This window comes from Desmodus rotundus, chromosome 6 (genome assembly GCF_022682495.2).
Source record: "Desmodus rotundus isolate HL8 chromosome 6, HLdesRot8A.1, whole genome shotgun sequence".
Lineage (NCBI taxonomy): Eukaryota > Metazoa > Chordata > Mammalia > Chiroptera > Phyllostomidae > Desmodus > Desmodus rotundus.
Genome location: NC_071392.1, coordinates 30801198 through 30819821, shown reverse-complemented (window position 1 = coordinate 30819821; position 18624 = coordinate 30801198). Strand labels below are relative to the sequence as shown.

At 38.0% G+C, this 18624-nt stretch overlaps 1 protein-coding gene across 3 annotated transcripts in view; it reads right to left on the bottom strand.

Moving 5' to 3' along the window:
- Positions 1-18624, bottom strand: part of CDK6 (cyclin dependent kinase 6) — a 227627-nt gene that overhangs the window by 147650 nt on the left and 61353 nt on the right. For all 3 annotated transcript variants that reach the window (XM_024577298.4, XM_045185268.3, XM_053926947.2), the window contains exon 3: positions 17629-17764. In XM_024577298.4, coding sequence (XP_024433066.1) covers positions 17629-17764 — 136 coding nt within the window. The remainder of the gene's footprint in view (positions 1-17628; positions 17765-18624) is intronic.

Here is an 18624-nt window from a genome sequence, read left to right as displayed (position 1 = left end):
AACACATTTCCCAAATACACTATTGAGATAGTACACAATGTGACCTGAGCCTTTTTTTAATGTCCAGTGCCAACAGCGTCTTTAAGGATCCCTGCTTTCTGGTCACAAAGTAATATTTTAAGGGACCTTTAAATACTCTGCATGTATAAGGGCACTAAGAACACGCTATGTAAGTAATAGGTCCTTTCTGCCAAGACCATTGTGGCAACATTCACAAACACGAATCCCATTCAGCTTCAAATACTCCTGCCTATGTGACAACTCGATAGCGTGAACTGGAGTCTCTCAAAACGGATTCTTCAAATATTAGCAAAGTCATGTGTGTGTGCCATCCTGAGCTTGATGTGTGATGCCTACAGCTTCCCCAGTGGCTCTGCAGCCCACCGCCAGGGACCCCAGCAAGAGGTGGGCTGCGGGGCTGGTTCGTTTGTCATTTCTCATTAGTTACAATATTATTCATTTTTATGATTTTAGTTTGTTTCTGTGCTCCCAAGTTTTTCCAGATTATAAATATCCAATTTAACAATACCAGGAGGGTAACAGAATTCTGTATAGGGAACTTCATTCCACAGATACCCTTTAGGATGTGTATTTTTAGGTTAAGGCGGGGAGAGCTGTTCTTAATAAAATAGCCTATCTCAGCTCACGTGCCACGTTGAAGTGGTCAAAAGCTGCATGCCTTGTCAAAGGCTCTCCAACAGCATACATGTTCGATTTGAGAGTTAGGGAACTGAGCCGTATTTTCAAAGGCCATCCAGCAAGCAGCTGGATATAACACACGTACAGGTTTCCCAGCCCTGCCTGATGCTTCCTCAGGCCTCTTATCAGAACAAGAAGAATGGAGATCTCTGTTACGGCTTTCCTGTGGCAAGCAGACGACAAGGCGATGATTTTCCAGTCCATTTCCCCTGGCAACATGCTCATCAATCACCAGAGGCTAGGACTTTGTTATTCTGACTAGAGGAAAGAAAGCTCAGTGGTTTCTGTCTGAGTGAGAAGGGATTCTCTCCCACCCAATGTTGCCTCCACCTTTGACAGCTTTGGGTGCACAGGCTGAGCTGGGACACAACTATCTGCCACTTGTATAGATGGTTCAGCCTGGAATGAAACCTATTCTGAATGTGTTTGGTGATGCCAACTGTCTAAACCCAACACAGAGACTACCAAAAAGCTGCGGGTACTTAACTTGCTGTAAACAGTGTATCCTCAACCGTTTTCATTTACCATCATTCACACTATTTTCATCTTCATACGGTCAAAAGGGCCACAATGGGAGGGGACAACAGACTTGAAGACAGGGAAAAAAGCTTGAGAAATAATAAACATAACACTCAAATTTCCTTTGTCTGGTATCACTCCCCCCCTCTACCCCCATACTTTTCCCTGCTTTAATTTGGAAGAAGTGTAGGTTGCCTTTGGGCGGACAGTGGAGTTATTTGTGTTATTGTAAGGGCAAGTGCATGCCGTAAGGACTGCTGTTAGCATTTCGAGTCTCACATTAAATACTCGTATTTTATTACTTCAGGAAAAACTGGTAAGACATCTGACAGCCCTTCATTACACTAATTCTGCATTCACAATACCTTATCTATTTGTGGGCTATCTCCCTGTACAGGCCCACACAGGTTGGAGAAGAAAAGTTCCTTTTTTAGCAGACACAGAGCAATGCATATGTCAAAGAAGCCTTTGATTAACTGTATTGTATAATTGTTATGAGCTCATTAACAAGAGGACTGAGAGTTGATTTCAAGTAAAAAATATGGAAAAGCTACAGATTATTAAAGAAACCACACCAGAGCCTGCCACTGTAGTCAAAATAGGCTTGTGATCTTACTTTGTTCTCCATGCAGACACTAATTTACAAGTTCACTACTCACCAGCAATTGCTTCCATTTATAATCTACTGAAATTTCTCCACAGCCCACTTATACTAAATGGTCAAATGCCAATAAGAACAGAGATAATAACAATGGTATCAGTCCGTTTTATTAGAAAACCTATCACATTTTTTCTAGTTTTCAATGTTTGCCATTTTATCAATATCAACATCAACAAAAATGCACTATATGTTTTAAATATACATACACATTATTTTTACAAAATATGTCCCACTGCGCTGTCTAACAGCAAAGGGAATGATGCTATGTTGCTAAGTATTATGTTGGGCTCCAAAGACAGTATGTATGCAGATGTAAGAACTTCAACTTCTCTGTAATACAAGACATTCTCCATAAGAATGAATTCTAAAACAACCTTGTCAGATCAAAATATTAGGTTGCATATTATGAAAACACTATTTCTTGTAGGGCAAAAGCAGTCGGCTATTGGCAATTCCCAGGGCTTAATGTGGTAATAGTACATGCTCATGTTAGACCACGAATATAAACAACCCATAATACCTCAACAGAGACAGACACTACTGGTATCTTAGTGTATTTCCTTTTAGTTTTCTGTACATTTCTTTGAAATGTATTTCAGAATTGGGATCATATTTTATGTACAGTTTGGATCTCCTTCTTTTGGCAGTTATTCTTCAACAATAAGTTATTTAGAAAAATCATTCTTTTAAATGAATTTTCATAATTTAATCATCTCCTGTCATGGTACATTTTGATTTTGAATGTACAATTCTCTGTTTATTTGTGAGGTTGAATATTTCTCCCATCTATGTAGAAACCATAGTGCATGCTTGCATTTCTTTGTCAATTTGTCTGTGTTCCTTCTTCATATCTAAACTGGGTAATTTTCTTTTTCTTATTGGTTTGTAAGAGCTTTTTGTATGTTAAGGATATCGAACCTCTGGCACAATTTTTGCAAATGTGTGCCTTTTAGTTTTAGTTATAATATTTTAAGTTTAAAATTTTATAGTATAATCTATTAATTATTTCTTGTAGGATAACATCCATTTTTTTCCTTAGAAAATTCATGTCTACTCCCAAATCTAATATTTGCTTATATATTATTCTATTCATTAAAAAATAAGTAGCACCTCTACTCATACATACGTTTTGAAATTATAAAGTGTTTAGACCACGTAAGAGAACACTTGCTTGGTATCCAAAGCTGAAAGTGCTGCCTTCAGCCTCCTAACCAGCACTAACTGTTACTAAATCAGGCCTGTTTCTAGCAAAATTTACAAGCAAACTCAGCTGTCTCTTTTCTAAGGAAAATTTCCTGCTGTACAAAGGGTTACCTCTGAACAGTATCTCCATTATTTCACCCATGACTCCATTCCTAATTTTCTGTTTTCTGGCAGCTGCTCTCTAACTTACAAATAATGTGTGTCTTTGTTTAGAGTTCCTTAGAAAAACTGTATATTCTAAATGTGGAAGAAAGCTCAATTTATTTTACTTTGAAACCTGAGAAATCAATAACATGAACCATATGTTAATTATGGAACTTGGTGATAAATAAAGGAAGAAGTCCTGTGAAACTCTGGTGGTGAGAGTGATGGCGAGGCTGAACCAGAAAAGGAAAGGGGGTCCTTTCTCTCGGTGTGTGATGCTTTCATAAATCTCTCCACTTGGGAGGACACCAAACTGCAGCTCTTTTCTTAATTCAGTCTAATGTAATTTATATTTTACTTTCTTCCCAGTTCCTAAGTGTGTTTATCAAGATCTTACAGCGATGATGAGATGTGTATCAAGGGCTGTTAGGATAGTACCGACATTTAGAACAGATGATGTCAAAGACAAAACTTCACCAACATTTTTCTCCCTGTACGTCATTTATTTGCATTCATATAGTTTTGCGCTGGAGACATAAATCAACCCATCTTAAATGTCTGGTTTGAATATTAAAGAATTTTAGGATTATACTAAATTGCTGTGATTAGAGTAATAATCATAATGAGGGAACAAGAGTTAGTAATGTAATGTTTCTGATATTTACACTCAGCATAATCACATGCCTTTTAAGAAGTTACTCTTAGGGTTTATTGCAGGACAGAAAACTCTACTTTTTCCCTGGGGCTCAGTCAATCAATTCTCTTGTCATCATCAACCTATTTCTCCCTCTTCATACACCCCACCCATCTGATGCAGAATGTATTTTCACAGACGGAGAGGGGTGGGGGAGGCAGGCCCCTCACCTTCAGCATCCACACTATCTTAGTCTGAACCGACACTTCAGGTCTTCGGCTAAAGTCCAGATCTGAACGTTAAAATGTGATATGTTAGTAAAATTAAAATGTCGACAGGAGCAATTCAAATGTTCATTCCATGATAACTACATCCTCAGAACATCTTCAACTGAGGATAACTGATTCCGGATCGATCAATATCTGATTGATGAACGTAGACTTAACTAATGAGTTCAAGTTCCTAAAGTTAATTCACAGTAAAATTTCTTATGCCCTGTGGTCCCCAATTCCTGCTATGTTCTACTTTAGCTTTCCAATCTAAAAATGCTGTGACTATACTAGAATAGAATGATAAATATTTCTTCGGTTTTGTCCAAGAAAGGAAAAATGAACAAGTATGGTCAGGGACAACAGAGAGCAATGGTAAATATAAACATCAACAAAGCTACTAGTTTATATTTGTTAAAGGCTTAGAACCACAACGGGAAGAAATCTGAGCAATGGCAGCTTCTAGCACACGAGCCTCAAAGGGAGTGCCTGAATACTGTGTCTGGCCACTTCGTTGTCAGTGCTAAAAATCTATGACTGTCATCTACTTAAGGTTCATCTGGTTTTGGTTTCTCTTCTATAAAACAGAGTCAGGAATTCTGACCAGCAACACTTGCAAGTCTGGTAATGGCTTGCTAATTTAAGATCACAGAGAACTATGAAAACATAAGTGAAATGGAACAAAAAGCATCTTTCAAAGGTCAAATCATGAACGCTTTTTTTTTTTAAATGAAGAGATTTCTGGGTGGCCTAAGAATTTCTAGTTGGAATTCTCTATTCCTAAGTGACTTTTCTTCATTCATATTAATGACTTAGCATTTTCCAATAAAACATATCAAGGATTAAAACTTTGATGCTTTTAAACAAGTATCATGTGTGGGCAACTGTAGTTAAAATGCCACAGCTGACTTCACCCAGTCTGAGGTTAGAGCCTTCTGAATGGCTGAGGTTACCTTATGCACAGGCAAGCAAGTACTCCACAGGTTTGAGTCGTCTTAGAATGTAGGGAGATGCTGTCCATTTCCCACTCATGTCATGTGAACTTACTAGAAATTCCCTCCTGAGGTTACGTTTGGGATGGGGAAAGGGCTCATGAGCACCCCGGGTGGGGTTATGTAGCTGAGTCACTGGCCACACTTGGAGAAACAGAGAGCGTCATGTGTACCTAACGTCATTAACCTTTTATTAGATGATAACTCATTTTTGCAAAATGTCGGGTTTAGCCTATTTTCCACATATCCAAGTTAAACTTACCGTTGTATGGCAGTAGCCAGAGATTTCAGAGATTAGATTCAAACTTAATTATTTCTAATACTCGAGGAATTATCTTTTACTCCCTTAAAACTTCAAGTTTCACAGTGTCCAAATTCTTGGCAACAAGACTGAGATTTGCATCTATGAGTCCAAATGCAGGTCAAACACGCCTTGTTTGCTTTTCCACTGGAGTCGATCTTTTAGGAGAATTTTGCTCTTTTGAGAGTTGATGATAAGGAAGGGAAGGAGCAGAATGAGAGTAATCGCAACAATATTTCATGCGCTGGAAATATTTGATTCTCATGACTGCCATAATGGGGTTGTCAAGCCTACATTACCGACTGTTTGCAAAAGCACTTGTTCATTCAACAAATATTTACTAGCACCAGTAATGATTTTATCTGCAATAAAAGGATTGATTAATTCTTTTTTGTTTTTTAGGAATGAGGAGTAAGATGTTGGGTTGGCCAACAAGTCTGTTTCATCTTTTACGCACAATAAAAGGCCCATTTTTCATTTTGACCAATAATTTGATTGATTCGGATATTCTGAGAATGTCAGCTATCTCCCATGTGGTATAATGTTGATTGTTCTCAATTAATGGCTTGATTTGATCACTATCAACTTTAACTGGTCTACCTGATCACGGAACATTGTCCAGCAAGAAATCTCTAGCACAAAACTTCACAAACCTCTCTCCGATCAGTCACGGCGCGTTGTCCACACACTGCACAAATCTTTTTTTATTTGCGTTTCACTTGTATTTTTACCTCTCTTGAAATAATAAAGCATAATATGTTGAAAATGTTGTTTATTTTCTTCCATCCTCGATATTAAAATGACTACACAAAAATTCACCAATTTTGATCTTTTTTTTTAAATGCACGCTGATATGACAGCTGTCATGATAAAATCTAACAAAACTGTTCTGAATGAAGTTAAAGACAACTAAGCGCTACTAGAGCCACCTTAAGGAAAAAACCAAATGAACTTTTTGGTCAACCCAATACTATCTTAGATAACTGATGGATACCTTCTCTACATGCCCTTAACTAATTTAAAATTTAGTGGCCCTGGACTTGTAGCTCAGTTGGTTAGTGTTGTCCCGATACATCAAGGTTGTGGGTTTGATCCCTGGTCAGGGAACATGTAAGAATTAACCAATGAATGCATAAACAAATGGAAAAACAAATTGATGTTTTTCTCAATCTTTCTCTTTCCCTTCCTCTCTCTTTCTAAAAAAAAAAAAAAAAGAATAAAAATTTTAATGACGGCAATTTGTTAGCAATTGCTGTAGCACAATGGCGTTTTCTTAACTTCCAAACTTCACGATACATGTGGGTATCTGAAATTTCTGGATAAGAATGTTAAAATCAAATACATAAATAGAGGAGAGTATTTTCAATTAGATTTGAAAAAGTAACTTATCTCTTTGAAACTGCTACTTCTGATAGTTGGGGAATGGGAAGAACTTTGTACACAATGGTGAATTGCTGGAATCTTATGTTTAAGTTTTCAAAAATGTGTAACTAACCAAATTATCTTTTAGATATATACTCCTGAGAGATGAGAATGGCGTCTAAGATTCATAGTATCAATCAGTCTGTTCACTGGACTTGGTTTCTACTCCTTAGTATAAAACATTTAACACGGTCCAACATTGGAAGAGAACAATTTCGGGAATTTTGTTAAGTCCGTGCTGTATTAAAGGAGAAAATGCTTTTTGTTCTAGCAAAGATCAATTGCTGGTTTTAGACTTTATCTAAACCAAACCAACAAAGCAAATCCTAAATTACAATATGGATAATCCCACAGAGTCCCTGTCTGCCATAAAAAACTAATGGGAAAGAGCCGAGTGGATGTGTTGAGATATGATATGCCCTCAACCAATTTTTCTATTGTGTGTGTGTACATAAAATCTACCCTTGAAAAAGCAGTTTATTCACCTGTATAATGGGAATACTGATGCCTACATTTCGAGTTAATTAGAGGGTTAAAGGTTAAGACCTAGCATAGTTACCAGCACTTGTTTACAAGGTCCCTTATATTCCAAACAGTACGCTAGTACTGGAGATACGTAAGAAACTAGAGGTCTGACTTCAAAGCTCTTACCTTCTAGTTGGGAAGGATAAAAAACACACATAAAAATTAATGAGATAATGTCAGCTCGGTCTTATGAAGAAGATAAAATAGGACAAAGTGGTGTAATGTGGTAATAAACAATCGCTAACTGCTGAGCTTTAGCTGAGATGGTCAGAGTAGGAACCATGAAGATATGACATGAATTTGGGCTAGGAAGAATGGTAAGAAGTAGACATCCTACTTGTGGGGCTTGGGGGAGAGAGGCGTGGAACATTCCAAACAGAATGAACAGGAAGTACACACTGAGCTGGAAGTATGTTGGAAGAAGACAAGGAAAGCAGGTGTGGCTGAAGAACAGGGAACCAGGAGAAGGGTGGAGGCAGATCAGAGTTTGGAGGGTGAAGGAAGAAAGAGCACCAGATCATGTAGGCTTTAAGATTTTATTCTACAGGTCACAGGCAACCCTGGAGAAAAGTTTTTAGGAGGGACATAACACTTCCATTTATGTTTTCATAGGGCTGTCGTACGGAGGGTGATCGATAAAGGGACAGAAGTGGAAGCAGCATGTTGAGTTAGGAGGCTGGTTTGATGGGTTGGACTACAGCTTCACCAATGAAGATATTGAGAAGCAGACTGGGGATATCTTTGAAGCACAAAACCAAAAGCACTTGCTAATGGATTGGATATAGCTAGGAAGGCAAGAAACCAGAAATGACGCCTAGGTTTGGGGCTCAAACAACTGGGCAGATGGGGAAGGCTTGAGTTAGAGGATAATCCTTGGGCAACATTTTGATGAAGAGATTATCAAATGCTTAATTGACTATAATGCATTTAGAGTGTTCGGAGAGGTCAGGTGGGACAGTAAATGACACATGAAGGTTTTGGCCTAAATGACATCTGCCAGAAAGTGTAGACAGGGAAGAGAAGAGGACTGAGGGTGAAGCCTTGACTGTTCCAGCATTTAGAGGAGAAGAGTCACAAAGGCGACTGTAACCAGGAAAGTTTGGGCACATGCTAAACTCAGATGAGAACTATCCGTCTTCTATTCAGAGCATCATTCTGCTGTCACCACGGCGATACAGGCTGGGTATGTACTGCTGGTAACTTTTTAGTGGGCTCTACAAACAGATTCAATGCCTAAGGTGAGAAAGCATTTCCTCAAGAGATTCCAACTTAGCTTGATCAGAATGTCACTTGCTTATTTTAGTTAGTCATTATTTATTTTAGTGAGTCAGTCTAGCAGTACCTTTAGAAAGACACTAGCGTTTATTTGTTAACTCATATTTCCTTTTAGAAAAAAAAAACATGAAACCACTAAATAACTGTTAGTTTGCTATTACATACTTTTAGATAAGTGTATTTGCATAATTCTGTCCTCTTTCTTCTGATACAAATTCAGCAACTACAAGGGCCTGAGAAATTGCTTAAGGATATGTTTCTGGGAGAAAACGCAAAATCTAGATGATCTAACAATGTTCTCCCTGAAGGAGCTTCTTGAGTTATTGTAAATTTCCACAGTTGTAGCTCACTCTTCCTACACCTCCCCCTAAATTTGGGGTTAACTCAGTGTTGACTCACTTCCAGTCATCTCTCCTACTGGAGTCAATGGCTGATTGCTGGTGATACTATGATTTAACCCTCTAGCTGCTCTCAGACTGGCCGCTTAACTTTTGCTTAGCAATATACATGCTGTTCCTCTTTTTAAAAATGCCCCCGAATTCTGTGTATGTGTGGGGTGGGCGAGGGAGGACATACACAGGTAAGGGTGTGTGTGAGGATCTGGTTTGTGTGGAGAAAACATTTCCTTTGAGTTAAAAGACCATTTGAAGCTAACTTTCCGCAGAGAAATTCTAGGTTACATTCCTGATAAAAGTCCAGATGCCTGTTTTTGGAAAAACAGAATGCCTCTAAGCACAATAGTTAATATACTACGAATAATGTAATTTTTATAAGGTATAATAAGGGTCTAGAATGTGCATAAATCAATTGAGGAAAACATTACAATAATCAATCTTATAAAATGCTGAGTTGATATGGAAGGGGAATGAAACTGAAATGAAAGACTCCTAGGACTCAGCTTGGAGAGAACCTAAAGCCAGAGACTGAAGAGGAAGCTGCGACACACAGCCTAGGAAAGTGCTCTGTGTGCGTGTGAGAGAGAGAGAGAGGGAGAGAGAGAGAGAGGGAGGCAGTGGTGATGAAGGCGGTGGAGGAGGAAGCAGTAAAGAGAAAGGGTATGGGTATGGGTAACACAGGATTGTGAGTATCAATAAAAAATAAACGGTCTGGCCCTGGCCAGCGTGGCTCAGCTGGAGAGCGGTGTCTCAAAACCGAAAGGTTGAGGGCTTGGATTCCGTCAGGGCCCATACCTAGATTGTGGGTATGATCCCTGGTTCAGGTGTGTATGGGAGGGAACCAATCAATGCTTCCCTCTCACATCGGTGTTTCTCTCCCTTCCTCTTTCTCTAAAAACAATGAAAAAAATGCCCTCGGTCCTTAGGTGGGGATTAAAAGAAAATTAAAAAAAGAAAAAAGAAAATAACTCTGGGAAACCACCCTGGCCCACTCAAAGCCTTAAGAGATCCCACCACAGGACTGAACTATTGGAAGTCACGTTGCTACGAGCTGAGGTCCATCTTAGAGTACATGACTAACCTGTGAGGTCTTTTGCACCAGAATTACTGTTGTTATAACATCGCACTTTGCTTACTGAAATTAATTTCATTCAACAGTCTTCTCGGGTATTGTTCACACATGTAGTTTCTTTTCAAATTATTTCACGTTACTACAAAAAGCAGTTCGCATTAAATATCAGGAGAGTGGTGTGCACATGTGTTTTAAAAAACATGGTCTCTTCAATTACTCCAGTCATGATATTAGATTGAAAAGAATTTCCTTCCAGGATCCTTATCATTATTGTGGAATACTTGTTCTTTGAATTTCTTGCCTTGTTTTTAAGATCACCTTATTATGCAACATCTGCTCTGAATTTCAAATGTGATAAACAGAGTATGAGTGTCGGTGGCAGATGGCTAATGACCAGCAGCGACAGGGCATTCAAGCCTGCCTTGTTTTCTGAGGAGAGATATTTTCATGTTAATTTGCTCTGTGTCCTGCAAAGATGAGACAAATCACCTGCTCATAATTCAGGCAAAGTGGAGACCACCAGGCGCAGAGAGGGGCCATGGCTTGATTCCTTTAGGCTGAGAGGAGAGAAGGCTCTGGGAGACTTTCCTCATCTGCAGGGCAGGGGACCAGTCAGTCACTTTGCATTATGTCAGCTCGAAAAAGATGAATCAGCCCCAGGCATCCCATGACGACATCAGAGCCACTGTTTACTGCAAGCAGATATTATTCATGAAAACAGATATTTCCCAGAGGCAGAGAACAGGTGCTATTACGAGTGTATGTCAGCCTCTGAAGTCTGGGTTTTGTAAAATAAACCTAACAGTACATTTTATCTCTTAATGAAACTATTAACAACCAACAGAAATCTCTAAGAAACAGTCAACAGAAGATAAAATGAAATGTAATTCACAGAGAACATGATCCACCAGACACACAAACCTTGAGCTTTTTAGCCTTCTCAAGCCTTATGTCAAAGATGCATAAATAAAATATAATTTCTGTCCCACGACTGAGTCATCCAAAGAGGCAACATGGTCTTGAGCTAAAAGAATCCTGCCCTATTTTGAAGAGGTAGCTGATTTTTTGTGTCACTGTTCAGGGTCTTCAGATAAGACTTGTGAAATTCTACTGCCAATTTCATCAAACATGTTACATTCACAGAAAGTGCAAAGACTATTAAGGTCTTAAAGAGCTTATAAGGCAGTCGATAAACCAGGTCATATACTAGGATAGATAATGTACTGCATAAAGGGAAGCCTAAGTACTGAAACGATAGCTCAGTACAGAGGGCACTACATTTGGAAAGCCTGTAAAACATCATGATTTTGTACACGAGTCTCTCCCCACATATATCCTGCCATGTAGTAGTTCTTTCTGGGTAGCAGTTACAAGTGGCTAAGGAACAAGGTGAAGGAATTTATTTATACTTTTTGTTCTTTCTGATCCTTTGTCACAGGGTGGCAGATAAAGGCATGAAAGAGAAAAAATAACAATCTGAAAGCCCCTTTTTTTATCACAAGGTCCCCATAAATAAAAGGCACCAAATAAGCAAAGATATCGATAATTTCTCATGAACTGTTAAAACAAAAACTTAGGGCATCAATTTCTGCCTCATAAGTTTATTTAAACACGAAAGTCCAAGAAGACGACATCAAATCTCCAATGACCAAATAAAAATTAGAGAGCAAAAGCAGTGAATTCTTCCACAATTAAGTAGATCAAAAAAAAACCCTTCTGAATTAGAAAGAGGAAAGCAAGATATGCCAATGATAAGCCCATGAGGCAAAATCTGGTATTTGTTGACTTCACAGAGGAAGCTTCTTTATACAAAGGTCACCCTCAATGTAAATGGATGTACCTTGGGGCATGAAGAAAATATATTAAAGAATGTGATGAAAGCCTCAAGATGAAGTATGAGTAAGATGTATATATGTGCTTATTTTTTAAAATAAGTAGTATTTTTAAATGTTGGGAAGAACTGCCTATGATTTTATTTCATTCTCATGAGCCTCTCAATGGCCATTTTCGGTTGAGGACTATGCCCTTAAATTATTTCATCAAAGTCTGACATGAACACTATGCTCTATTACAAGATTTTTCCCTAGTTCAACCAAGTATTGGCCTTGACAAAAAATACTTTTGAGTGATTTTCTGCTTTTAAAAAAACCCAAGCAAGGGAAACAGAAGAAAAATAAACAAATGGGACATCAAGCTAAAAAGTCTTTGCTCAGCAAAGGAGACCATCAACAAGATAAAAAGACAACCTATGGAATGGGAGAACATATTCACCAGTACATCTGATAAGGGGTTACTATCCAAAATCTATAAAGAACTTACTCAACACCAAAACAACCCCCCCAAAACAAAAAATAACAACAATCCATTAAAAAATGGGCAAAGGACCTGAACAGAAACTTCTCCAAAGAGGACATACATATGGCCAATAGACATATGGAAAGATGCTCAATGTCAGTAATCATCAGAGAAATGCAAATTAAAACCACAGTGAGAGACCACCTCACACTTGTCAGAATGGCTGTCATCAATAAATCAACAAACAACAACTGCTGGCAAGGAAGTGGAGACATGGGAACCCTCTGCACTGTTGGTGGGAATGCAGACTGGTACAGCCACTGTGGAAAGCAGTATGGAGATGCCTGAAAAAATTAAAAATGGATCTACCTTTTGACTTAGCAATCGCAGTTCTGGAAATATATCTGAAGGAACTCAAAACATTAATTCAAAAGAACATAAGCGCCCCTATGTTCATTGTAGCCTTATTTACAATCACCAAGATATGGAAGCAGCCCAAGTGTCCATTAGTAGATGAGTGGATAAAACAACTATGGGCCATTTACACCATGGAATTCTAATTGGCCATAAAAAAGAATTAAGTTTTACCCTTTGTGACAGTATAGATGGACCTGGAAAACATTACGCTGAGTGAAATAAGCCAGTCAGAGAAGGACAAATACCGTATGATTTCAATTACATGTGGAATCTAATAAACAAAATAAACTAATAAGCAAAACAGAGACAGACTCATAGATAGAGAGCAGGATGACAGCAATTGGGGGAGGGAGATTAGGGGTGGAGGGATGGAGCAAAAGGGAAAAGGGACGTATGGACCTGGACAGCAGTGGTGACTGCAGGGGGGAGGGGAGTACAAGGAGGTTAAATGGTAATGGAAAATACAATAAAAAATTAAAAAAAAACATATTTAAATGAACTTGAAGAATTGTTATATGTGTACACTGGGGAAATAAGTCCATCATGGGTTCTTTTCCAACAAACAGGTTGATGAAAATGGTATTGAACACAAAGATTTTACCCTCTAATATCTAGTCAGACACTACGGAGCATTCTAGCTTTAGCCAAATACTGCCCACCCAATGTAATTATGTCCTGAACATGCACCAGAAGACTGTGCATTTAAGTGGGCTAACAGGCAAACAGTGCCACAGAAAACACGGTAGGAGACAGGTGGTCAAGGAAAATTCCTTTCGCCTAAATGATCTGACAGAAAGTCTTTTCTAGATTTTGTTTAAATCTATTTCATGTTAAAATATTTTACATTTTTATAATTATTTTGCAACATGACATGTGTTGATATATGCCAGACATTGTCCATAGTAATATCTATGATTTCGAAGAACATTTTAGAAAATATTTTGGTACCATAATGCAAAAAATCAGCTATATCTGTGCTTACCGGTAAGTAAGTTTTTTAACTTGAAAATACACCCTGAAGTATATAAATAACCATAGAAAATGTGCAGCACAGACTTCTGCATGTAGTTCAGCTCTTCCCTTATGCTCTAAGGTCCTTGAGCATAGATTGTTGACTAATTCAGTTTTATGTCCCCAGAGTGCCAAGCACAGAACTCTCCCTGTAAATATTCAATCAATGTTTGTACAAGTATACTCAGAAAAATACTCTTATTACAACAAAGCATTCTACATAAAGAATCCAATTTGTGTTTCCAATAGGTTGTTCATACAATAACAATATTCTCTTGACATAGTTATTGAGATGTTTCACAAATGAGCCTACATAATGAAATATTTGTGTTTTCTGGTTATGTGCTTAAAATATTCAATTAACCAGAATCTCAACTAGCCAGAACCTCCTACTGGGTTGCTCAAAAAGTCCGTATGGTTTTTTCCATACAATAAAAGATACATTTTCATTTTCACCAGTAACTACTGATTTGGATATTTTGAGTATGTCAGCTATCTCCCATATGGTATTATGTTGATTGTCCTCAATTAATGTCTCAATTTGATCACTATCAACTTCACAACAGGTCTACCCGACTGTAGAGTATTGGCCAAGGAGAAAGCTCCAGCACAAAACTTCGCAAACCACTGTTGACACGTTTGGTCAGTCACAGCACCCTTTCTATACACTGCACAAATCCTTTTTTGCATTTCAGTTGCGTTTTTACCTTTCTTGAAATAATAAAGCATAGTATGCCAAAATGTTGCCTATTTTCTTCCATCTTCAACCTTAAAATGACGACACAAAAACTCACCAGTTTTGATGATAATTGGATGCACCCTGATATGACAGCTGTCACAATACAGTCTAACAAAACTGTTACGAATGAAGTTAAAGACAACTAAGCACAACTAGAGCCATCATACGGAAAAAAATAAATGAACTTTCTGGCCAACTCAATACTTAACAGATGTTTATCCTGCAATCCAATTGTTAAAAAAGTCAATTACAGAAACAAAAGATACAAGTCAACTTAGAATTATTTGTTTGATGGTATTCTAGTGCATTTAAATGATTATTCATATTGTAATAATAACCTTAAAGGATCATGAACTATTACCAATCTACCAAAAACCCCCCACAACCCCCAAACCCTATATTTAATAAGGAAGAAAAATATATTAGCAAAGTTTAGAAAATGTTTAAAAAATTAAGGATGAAAACAAAATGGATATTGTGATTAGCCTTTAGGTTAGCAAAAAATGTTCAATTAGCCATTAAGATACAAATTAATTGCCTGAAATATTTCAGTTGACCATAGCTTTATTTTACGATGAAAACATCAATACACCATTACCCCAAACCTTAAATGACCACAGCTGGTCTCCCTACTTCCATTCCAATCAGCTTAAATGGTCCCTGGAGGGTCAGTGGGGGTGCTGCCCTGATGGTAGAAGAAATTTAACAGCCTCTGGGAAAAATCTCCTGTTCAGCACAGAATGAAATGACATTCCTTTCCCTGAAGATAGATAAAAAACTCAAAAAATACTTTTAACAAGTCACCTTGTTAAAAGTTTCTGGTGACAAGCACCATCCCCCACCCTGCCCCTCCCCCTCCTCCATCTCCCAACCCTTGCTTGGCCACCCTGCCACTCCTCCTCTCCTTTACCTCACTTTGACGAGCACCTTTCTGTCTGTTCCTCATTTTATCCTGCTTACCTCTCCTTCCCTGGAGAATCCTCCCACCCTCACCTCACTGCATTTCTGTTCCTGCCAGATGAGGCCTTAGTTTAGCTCCACTCTGGCTTATCAATCATTTTAACCACTGATACTTTTGCAAACAATTCTGAAACTCAGAAGCCTCTACCATCCTAGGATAATTTAATGAGAAGCTCAAAAGATCCAAGTAGGTGGCAATGCATGGTATAAATATATGGCTACCTTCTCTTGCTGCTTAAAAAAAAATACGACCTCCCCAACATAAAAATTGTGAACTCAGAAATATATCGGAAGGAGCCGATGATTATTTTGTCAGCCTATGCTTAGCTGTTGGTTGTCAATGTATCTTATTTATTGAGTATCTAGGTGTATTAATGAGCGATTTTCAATTGGTGTGCCGCAAGAATTTTTAAAACATGCAATATCTGGGACACTGACCCTTTTTCCCTTAGATTGTCAAGTAAAAAAACGACAACAGCCAACACAACGATGGCCATCTGGTGTAAATGAATAAAGTTATGCCTATTTTTTGTCAGATCAGTAAAAAATATACTTTCTGGTGTACTGCAGAATTTTAGCAATTAGTTTACGTGTGCCACAAGATAAAAAAGACTGAAAATAACTGGTTTAAGTCACTGTGTGGCTACCATCAGAAGAATACAAAGATGAAGGAATAGGTAAGAAAGACATGGACATAAATAATCACAAGTAAAGGTAGAAAAGTTGATAAAGAGGGAGAGAGATGTAGATCAAGGACTGTAAGACAAATGAGATTACAGCCAGCTACACAAGTCGACTCAGTGATATCTGGGGTGGGACTTGAAGATTTTAAGCAGTGATTATTGGCAGGTGGGGAGGAGGAGCAAAGAAATGGCAATGAGAAGGAGGGCCACAGAGGCAGGACATTATAAGCCCTACTAAGAGAATGGGGATTAGTCCAAGGTGGCCAGAAAACAGTACACGAAGAGGGGCTATGCTCTGCCCTGCATGCGGAACATGGGGTTTTGGACAAACTCAAAAAGCAGAGAATAAAGCCACTGGAATAAAATTTGAAAGGAAACATGGGTGCCAACATAGAAGAGGACTAAGAACAGGCAGTTAGGAATACCTACATTTAAAGAGATGTAATGTCCTTGAAATTGCTCAGAAAGAAATGAGACCATTACTGTGTACCATATCCTTTTATGAAAGGCAGATGGGAGCAAATAAGTTCTGTATTAGTTTAAAACCAAAAAGGATAAATCGAGTTTTAAATGTCAGTATCTGGGAATACCACCAGCTATCAGTGAAAGACATTCCTTACTCTGTTTAGAAGATAAACTATATTCACCTATTTATTCATATAAAAATGACTCATTTCTAAACAATGAATGATAAGGTAGAGAGTCTGTTTAATTAAGTCACTTAATTCACAAAAACACAAGGCGTTCCTGAAGACCCGCACATGATGGGCATGGATCTAAAAAATCTACTGGGAAGTTCAATTAAGCAGAATAAAGACAGACCAACAACACTTAAGTAGCTTTTTCCACTGGAAAGAGTTTCTAGTCCGTCCACCGCATTTAGCTAGCTGACCTCTAAAAAGTCTGAAGTCATCTTTGAATCCCTAGAGTTTGGGATGGTAGCTAGCACTTGGCTTCCTATAAATGTTTCATTAATGAGAAAAAATGGAGAAAGAAAGGCCTGACACCAGTAGTTCAGATTCACACAGCAGTGAGTATGTCCTGGAGCCAGGACACAAATATACTATTCAATGTGCTCTAAATGATGTTTCAACATGTATCTCTCAGAGTCCACAAACCATCAGAAAAAGACTGAGCTGTATTCACTACACTATAGTTCCCAAGGTTAGAGCTAGATAAGGTATAAGTAGGTATTTTTCAACAAATGTATTAGAACAAAAGTATTTTCCACCGAGCCCTAAAATTAATGAACTAGAATATATCCCACTTGTAAATACGCCACTTAGCTATATTGGATATATTTATCTATATATTGAGTTCAAAGGCTCTAACTGGAAATTTGCATAAGGAAGGAATGCCATAGACCATAATAGTGTGACTCTGTGACCAGGCAGAAAGGTGATTCTCGGTACCTTTATGGTTTCAGTGGGCACTCCAGGCTCTGGAACTTTATCCAAGTAAGTGGTCAAGTCTTGATCAACATGTTCAAACACTAATGTTAGCTTAGTTTCTCTGTCTGTTCGTGACACTGTGCACACATCAAATAACCTAGAAGAAAAAAGAAAGAGATATTGAGAAGGTGGCAATCAGCAAAGCAGTAACCTGTATGTCTTTCGCATATCCCTCCATTTGATCAAATAGGAATAAAAGAAGGTCAGTGCTGACCATTCCGTGTGATAACACGTAAGCATACCTACCAGGACCTGACACTTTAATGTCAACATGAAAGTTCAGGAGAGGAGCACTTGGCTAAGTGGTGGCAAAACACATGGTAGCAAAGAGAAAGCAGCAGGACCTGAGCGTGAGAATATCTGCTTGGAGTGTTTCCTTAGTTAAGACCTTAGGTAGAACTTTCTGGTGGAGATAATTTCAAAAACCGCAGCCTACGAAAAACATTGTTCTTCTTAGCTCACAGTTCGAGAATTACTAAAAAGACCGGCTGAGTATTCTTTGGAGATGCCGGACTCTGCAATGAATTTTTTTCCTGGAATTTAAGGTGTTAACAATCGTGCCTGTGAAAATAAGTATGACGGAATATGGAGAAATTTGTTTTATTTCTAAGAGAGCCTTCTCATCCTAGTGAATCAATTAATTTCTCTAGAAACGGTATAAATTTTTAGTTTCAAAATTCCAAATATCATGCTAATCAAAACTGTGAATTTCAAACTTTTTTTTTTCAGGGATAGGGGAAGAAATTGCATCGGTAAACTATTATCACCCTTAAATGATGAGGACAGATTACTTGATTATAACAAACTTTATAATCGAGTTTGGATGGGCGAATTCAATTTCTTCGTAAAATCCTACAACCAATTCAAATTTAAGTTTCAAAAACAAAGTTTTCAGTAACAAAACAATTTTCAAGTCAAAGGGCAACTTTTCTTTTAATTTCAACCATACATAGCACA